The 7641-nt window shown below is 55.2% G+C and overlaps 2 protein-coding genes across 2 annotated transcripts in view; one reads left to right on the plus strand and one right to left on the minus strand.

Moving 5' to 3' along the window:
- The window catches only part of VOLCADRAFT_118663 (uncharacterized protein), a gene marked incomplete at both ends in the record, with an annotated part of 10374 nt that extends 5536 nt beyond the window's left edge, over positions 1-4838 (minus strand). The window contains 9 exons of the mRNA XM_002954246.1: positions 32-170; positions 511-632; positions 1097-1187; positions 1696-1970; positions 2364-2429; positions 2883-3112; positions 3602-3803; positions 4151-4504; positions 4698-4838. Of these exons, the coding sequence (XP_002954292.1) occupies positions 32-170; positions 511-632; positions 1097-1187; positions 1696-1970; positions 2364-2429; positions 2883-3112; positions 3602-3803; positions 4151-4504; positions 4698-4838 (1620 nt within the window). The remainder of the gene's footprint in view (positions 1-31; positions 171-510; positions 633-1096; positions 1188-1695; positions 1971-2363; positions 2430-2882; positions 3113-3601; positions 3804-4150; positions 4505-4697) is intronic.
- Positions 4839-6978: 2140 nt separating this feature from the next.
- The window catches only part of mapkkkk1 (MAP kinase), a gene marked incomplete at both ends in the record, with an annotated part of 2447 nt that continues 1784 nt past the window's right edge, over positions 6979-7641 (plus strand). Inside the window, 2 exons of the mRNA XM_002954180.1 lie at positions 6979-7188; positions 7454-7591. Coding sequence (XP_002954226.1) covers positions 6979-7188; positions 7454-7591 — 348 coding nt within the window. The remainder of the gene's footprint in view (positions 7189-7453; positions 7592-7641) is intronic.

Raw genomic sequence — 7641 nt, forward strand, 5'->3', positions numbered from 1 at the left:
CCCTCCCTCCCTCCATACACACACACAACACCTGCGCCAGGTAGGACTGGTAGGCCTCCAGAAAGTTCGCTGGTGGCCCCAGGTCTGTGGTGATCTGCAGTCGGCGTTGGTCCAGGTAGTGGCGGCGCAGGGCGGGCATTCGACCCAGAGAGCGGTGGATGTGGACGCACCTGGTGGCGGCACAAGGGCCACAGGGGGCAGGGTTTATAAAGAGGTTTTAGGGCGCGAAAAATAGACATGAACGATAATGATAGTTCTCATCAGCAGTAGCGTAGCTGCAGCAGTAGCAGCAGCAGCAGTAGCAGCAGCAGTAGCAGCAGGACTATGTAGCAGGTGTAGCAGGCCTCCAGCTCGCATCCGTGGTGTACAACAGAGGCCTGTATAAGCCTGCGTGGAATGTTAGGGTTTGAAAACCCGGCCCCCTTTCCCAAACATGTACCGCTCGGTCGCCAAACCCTTTCCCCCTCCCTTTTTTTTCACCCCCCCTCCTTCCCCCCTCCTCCCCACTACCTGTACAGTCCCTGCATATCCACCCCCTGGAGCAGCGCGGTGGTGTAGTCCGTCAGGGAGCAGCAGGGGCCCAGGGGGGAGGCGGCGGCCGCCCTGTGGCGAGATAACAACGACTGAATGGCCTGTTTAGGACACGTGTAAGGGGGAAAAGAGGCGTGGGAAGTGACGCTGGATGGCGAAACCTAGCGGAATATCAGCGCCCTCTCTTGCCCAAAGCTTAGTTCGTCAAAATAAAACACATACATACAGACACGGACACACGGACTACGTAGCCCGCTTCGGTAAAAAAGGTATTCTCGTGTACCATCAATGCCATTTCCCTCATCGCGGCTCCGAAGATCATTAATACATACACACACATACATACATACATACATACATACATGCGGAGTGGCTGCGTAGAGTGTTGGCAGTCTGCGTCGGGGTCGGGAGCACACAAGACTAACCGACTTGTGCTGTGTGCTCCCGACCCTTGCGCTGTGTTTCGGCTTCGGCCCCCGGCTCTCGCAGCCCACAGTGTAATCTAAGTCATACATACATACATACACACACATACATACACACGCATACACACACACGCCCCCACCTGCAGGGGTTGCCCCGGGTGAAGGGTGGTCAGGTCCAGGTCCAGGGGGGGCCCCGGAGGCCACCGGAGGGGGGGGACCCTACCCGTGGAGCTTCGCGGGGGGGGGGGGAAAGGCGGGGGTGGTGGTGGGGAGAGAAACGGACACATAATACACACACGTGTAAGCACACATACATACGCACATACATGCTTATACACATACATACATACATACATACATACATACATACATAAGACTGCAGCAAAATGTTTAATGGATACGATGTGAATGTTTCTAGTTGATTCGATGGGTAGATGGAGTCTTTAGTGTCGCATTTTGAGGGGGGGGTTGTGGGGGTTGGTGGTAAACGAACCACGAGCGAGTGAAGCTGCTGCCAAGGAAAGAGTGCTGCGGCAGATGTACAGGAAGCAGAGCTGACCAGTCGGCGGTGGGGGGAGAGGGGAAAGACGAACCACACACGATTGAAGCTGCTGGGGGGAGAGGGGAAAGGGTGAAACAAGGGACGGCCGTCGCCGATCCCCTACCTGGCGTTACATGGCATGACGTACGACAGACACAGAAACGTACGACACATACTTTAAGCTACAGCTGTACTTACCGGCTTCCTCCTCCTGTCGCCGCCGCGGCGAGTGCAGACGGCGTCACCGTCGCCGCCGCCGCCGCCGCCGGCGGGGCCCCCTCTTTGGCTAGCTCCCGTCGAAACGGCGCTCCGACGACATCCCTCGCCGCCACCGCCGCCGGGTCGCGGCTACCCATGAGCGAGACCGCCACTGTACGGCGCTCCGAAGCCAGATTTTCGTCCATTTGTCGTTCAATGGCGGCTTTGCGGATGACCCTGAGCCCCACCTGCCGGGACCCCGCCCGTACACCCACCTGTCGTACAACGAAGGCAAAAGGTAAAAAGCTGATAGGAGCCGGAGGAGCGTTTTTACAGCTGGACTGGGCTGGACATATTATTTTAGCGGGGGGTGGGTGGAAAGAAAGCGGAACAGTTATCACAACCGTCTAACCGTCAACAACCGGCCGTTGATTCATTTTACTTTATGCATATACTTCCATCGCCACTCCATCGCTGACACGTTTTTCCTCCCTCACCACGCCTGCCCCACAGGCCCCCTTAAACCTCCCTCTCCCTCACCCCCTCATTACCCCCTCCTCACCCCCCTCACACACACACCCTCCTCATTCCCCCTCTCCCACAGCCCCCCCTCACGCCCCCTCTCCCTCACCCCTTCTTCCCAACCCCCTCCTCACCCCCCCCCTCACCAGCCAGTTGTTCAGCTCCGACAGCGCGAAGTACTCGATGGCCGCATCCAGGTCGGATACCAGAGTCTGGAATCGGATGCGTGTGTGTATTTGTGTGCGCGTGTGTGTGTGGGGGGGGAGAAATGAAGGGGGAGGCCGGGGAAATAATATTCCATGTCTCATTAAGAACAACTCCCGACCACAAAAGATTTAAATACATGTAACAATTTATAAAAAAAGTCGTATTGACGGTGCCGTGTTGTGTGTTTTGCGTTCCATCTGGATCTCGTTCTAAAGCCTCCGAAACCACCTTAGCACGGTTATTAAAAATTCCTTGACTTGGCGCACATAATTTTCTCCCCTCCCCATCACACGCACTCTCCCCCCATAACACCCAACCCCAGCCACTCCCTCCCTCCCTTTCCCCCCTTTCCAACATCGACCCCGCACATCATACATCGAGACAAACGGCCATTGGGTTCCGCTTGCTTTTCCATCTTCCAACCAACCTCAACCACCACACAACGACAACCCAACCACCTGCAAGAAACTCCGCAGCCGGGAAACCTCCGCTGCCAGATTCCCTCCGCCGCCGCCGCCGCCGCCACCTCCGCCGCCACCAAGTACAAGGGAGCTGCCGCCGCCGCCGGAAGCTGCGTCTCCCGCACCTGCCGCCGCCGCCGCCCCCTCCATCACCATGGCTGCTTCATACCCCCCCGGCAGCACCCGGGCTACTTGGGCGCTATCTGACAACACGTCCATGGCTAGAACTGCGGCCCCGAGGTGGTGTGTGGGGTGGAGGGGGTGGGGAACGAGGTGGAGCGGTCAGAAACACAACGGGGAATCAGACACACAGACATACAGACAGACAGGCAGACAGAGACACATACAGACCGACACCCAGAGTCCCAGGAGACAGCGGGATAAACGTACCACACAGGGATAGAGACCAAGTACAGATATATATATATATACATATATAAAATATGCATATTTATTTATTTTTCAACGCTCCTCCAGCCATACCGGCCACCCGTACCATCCAACCAATCATTCCCAAGAAAGTACCTCCATAAAACCGAAACCACCATTCCCCCTCGCTAACCGCAATATATATCTCTCGCCCTCCCACCCACCCCAAACCCACCCCACACTCACCCCAAACCCACCCCAAACCCACCCCACACTCACCCCACACTCACCCCACCCCCACCCCACCCCACCTCACCCCACCCCACACCCACCCCCACAATCCTCACCTAGGTGGCACCCACGCACTTGCTCCATCATCTGCAGCGCCTGGAACAGCTTCCTCTGCCCCAGCAGTGTCCCCACCTCCACACAGCGGGCCAGCAGCCGCCGCACCGCCCTGGCGCCCCCCACTGCGGCGCACAGGTGCCGCTGGGCGGACTGAAGACTGTGGAGTTCCCGCGCGGTGGAGGACAGAGAGAGACCCGTGCGCTGCGCAGCCGTTTGGGGGGTATGCGTGTGTATGTATGTATTGGGTGTATTGGGTGTATGTATGTATGTATGTATGTATGTATGTATGTATGTATGTATGTATGTATGTATGTAATGTGGTAATGTGGTTGATTTGGATTTGGGTTGGGGTGAATATCCACGGGGTTGTCAGAGGTGTGCGTGTGTCACTGTCTCTACCGCGGGCAAACTGTCGCCGCCTTGAAGACATTTCCTGTTTTGGAAACCCACATCCTGTCTTTTTCAAAAATATCCACTGTTACCCCTGTTTGCCTAGTGGCCCGGTTTCCTGACTTCACGGTGTTGGCTGCTCCAGGGGATGACCGCACCTGAAGCACCTCGCCTCCGGCCGCCACCGCCTTGCGCAGATCGTCCGCAGAAGTCACCATTCGGTCCAACTCGGCAACACATGTGGCGATTTCCATGGCGTGGGACGAGCAGATGTCGTGTACGATTGCGTCCTGCTCGTTTGAAATGGAGCGCAATACGGATTGCATGACCTCCAGCGCGGGTCGGCCGTCCAGCGTGGCGCCGATGGCCGCGGGAGGATGATTCTGGCCGGGAGGTTTGCTGGCCGGGAGGCGCCGAGTGGCAGAGGAGGAAGCTGGGTCGCCATGGGGAGGAGGCGATGGTGCATGAGCTGGTGCTGCGGGTGTTGAGGGCCCGCTAAAGATGAGACGCAGCTGCAGGGAGCATGGCCAAGATGGGTGTTAAGAGCGCCGGGATGCTGACTGATAGCCAAATTTTTTAACAAACTACCAGCTTCCCCATAAGTGTTGTGTAAGCAGATGTGGAGTTTTAGCAGACGTACCACAGGGGTGAAATCCTCGTTCAACAAGCAGCTCTCCACTAGCTCCCGTGTGCTCGCCTCCTCACTGCGGCCAGCATGAGACTGCGCCTGCTGCTGCTGCTGTTGTTGTTGCGGCTGTTGTTGTTGCTGCTGCTGTTGATGTTGTTGTTGTACCTTCCCCGCAGGCATCCCGCCACCTCCACTTTGCTTGCACAGGGACAAAACATCTAATAAAGCTTTGAAACCGTTATTATTTCAAATGCATTTGCCTTATTATTATAATAGCTTATGAGCCACTCAGCTGTCAACGTGCTAAATTGGTTCTGCGAGCAGGCAATTGCAAAATGAATATGCGTAGCTTTATATGGAAGTATGTTCCTTATCATAACTTTACTCTTGTGTGACACTATTCCACCGTAACCGGAACGCAGCATTTGGTTATGCTTCGGCTCATTGGCTGGCCTTTCCTGTAAGATTTCGTTTATAATTCCAAACTATCTGTGGAGCTCATCATACAACTCTTCTGTTAGCGGTCCATAACCGGACGGATGCAGCTGCCTCCGCTGTCGAGCAACCTACTCAACTGCCAGCAGTTGGTAGGATACGACTTGCTTGCCATAATGGTTGCCTGCGACGACTGAAGGACTCTGCTTGCAAACCTGCACCGCGGGCGCCACACCAAAACATTTGGAAGGGCCAGTTTTGCCTCCTTCAGATGCCGTCACGAGGAAGGGCCTCGTTTTCTGTACGCGTGTAGAACAGTGTAGAACCGTATACGCTGTGCCCGAGTGTATTTCGAGCACACACCCTCAACATTCCCTCGGTAGTTCATGGCTGGGACAATCCAGAAATTCAAGCTGTTGGCAGAATCAGGACGCGCAGGGGACCCGCGTCCTATCCCGCACCGTAAGCAGGGACCTGCTCAGGCTTGCAGGCTTTACTTACTCCGCAATCCACACATCATACAGGTTGCCACAGCATTCCATCATATATGCGTAACATTCTCAACACGTCGTTTTACGGTGGGGCGAGAGGAAAAGCGTGCCATCTTTCCCAGGGTTCCTGTTCGGGTAGTTTCTCGTGCCCCGAGCCATCAGCTGCTGCAGACAGGATTTGGGTTTACAAGCTGAATAGTGCTGTATCTGTGGTCTATCTGGGGGATGGCAGCTGAGATGGAATTCGCCAAAGGATGTCTGCGCACTGGGTGGTTTTGGGGGCGCCGGCTGCCTGGTCCTGCAAGTCTTCCCCCAGCAAAGAAATTTCCGCAGAAGTCATTCTTTTGAGGTTCAATCCATTTGTATCACACTTTTTCTCTCCTCAGTGTTGTGTGATCATATTGAGAAGGAGCAGCTGTCGGTCTTGCCTAGCGTCGTGCCGTAACTTTTGTAACGAGATCAACCCGCGCGAATACAGCACACGCCAGCATGGCTTGCCAGTTACAGATGACAAGGTATCTGACAACTTGGTGTGAAAGATGTATGACAATATTATAGAGAAATCCCGCTGCAGAGGTACTGCAATGGCGCTTGGCACGAAGCTCGGATCCGTGAACTGACCGAATTTCCAGTAAATAATTTTCATTTCATGTTATCCGAAGAATCTTCTGTGCTTTCATGTACCGTCTGTGTTTGTGATATGCACTTACAGGGAGCTGCAGGTAGACATCACTATTGGTTGTGTTGACAGAACGAGGATTAGCAAGCTTGTAGGGATACCGCATTTACTGGCGCTATGGAATCTATATATACCGACTGGCAAAGGCAGCGCAAAGGTGCGGGTGGACCTTAATGATGAGCAAGGACGTTGCAGCAGGGGCCCTTTGCGCTACCTGGCAACGCGACCAACATCCCACAGACGAGATGGAATCGGAAGTCGCAAGTAGCCGGTTTCAGCTGCAGAATGTCCTCGGTGAGTTCCTGGCGGGTTCTCCCGCTGACGGACGATGGTAAAGCACTTTTGGTACACCACCGAATAACGATAGTAGAGCGCACCCCTCCTCACCACATAGAGCTGCGTTTCACAATACCTATCAACCACACCGCATCTTCTCTCAGAAAGCGGCTCTTAATACCAAACCTGTGAGCCGATCTCCAAACCTTCCAGTCCTTGCCACTCTTCCAATCTAATTCCAACCAGCTGTGGCTACCTCTAACTCCCTTTCTCCTCCTCCCGCCCTTCCCTCGGACTCTTGTTTGGTCTTGCCCTTCCTCCGTTACCTTCTGACATCCCTTTGTTTGGATGTGTCCTCGCCAGGGCCGTTATTAGGGGATGAACTCTTCCCCTTCTGGGGAACTAACGGGGAAGAAGTGTTCTGCTGTTTGACCCCCTGCACATCTGTGCCGACATGTTTATTTGGTAATTTCATTTATGCCCCCTCCCCTTCTCCCGTCTGGTTTCATCCGCCCAGGCAAGGGCGCGTACGGCACTGTGTACAGCGCTGTGGATGGTCAAACGGGGGAAACTGTAGCGATCAAGGTCATTCCGGTTACGGATCAGGATCGAGAGGAGTTGACCCAGATCCAGAAAGAAATCAGATTCCTGGCAGATTGCAACCACCCGAATGTCGTACGATACTTGGTGAGCAATGTACGACAGTTACGCCATTGGGCTCGCGTCCCCAAATAAAGGATGCGGGATGCGCCCCCCCCCACCCCCCCAATACTTCCGGAAGCATGGCCCGAAGACTTCATCCCTTACGACTCCAGGAGTTTCGGACTTTGTGAATGCCTTCCGGCAGCTCATGTCTGAGTGATCCCCACGCAGTGATTACCCCCACCCCAACCCCCCACCCTCCCACCCAACACACACACATACACATACACATACACATACACATACACAGGGCAGCTACCGTCACCCCAACGAGCTCTGGATCGTTATGGAGTACTGCGGAGGGGGCTCCGTCAGCGACCTTCTGTCGGCCACCTCCGAGCCACTGAGTGAGGACCTCATTGCGTACGTGTGCGGGGAGGCGCTCAAGGTGCGGGTGGGGGGGGTTGCGAGCTGGGGGGTGGATGGGGTGGGGTGCAA

Source organism: Volvox carteri, assembly GCF_000143455.1.
Source record: "Volvox carteri f. nagariensis unplaced genomic scaffold VOLCAscaffold_41, whole genome shotgun sequence".
NCBI lineage: Eukaryota > Viridiplantae > Chlorophyta > Chlorophyceae > Chlamydomonadales > Volvocaceae > Volvox > Volvox carteri.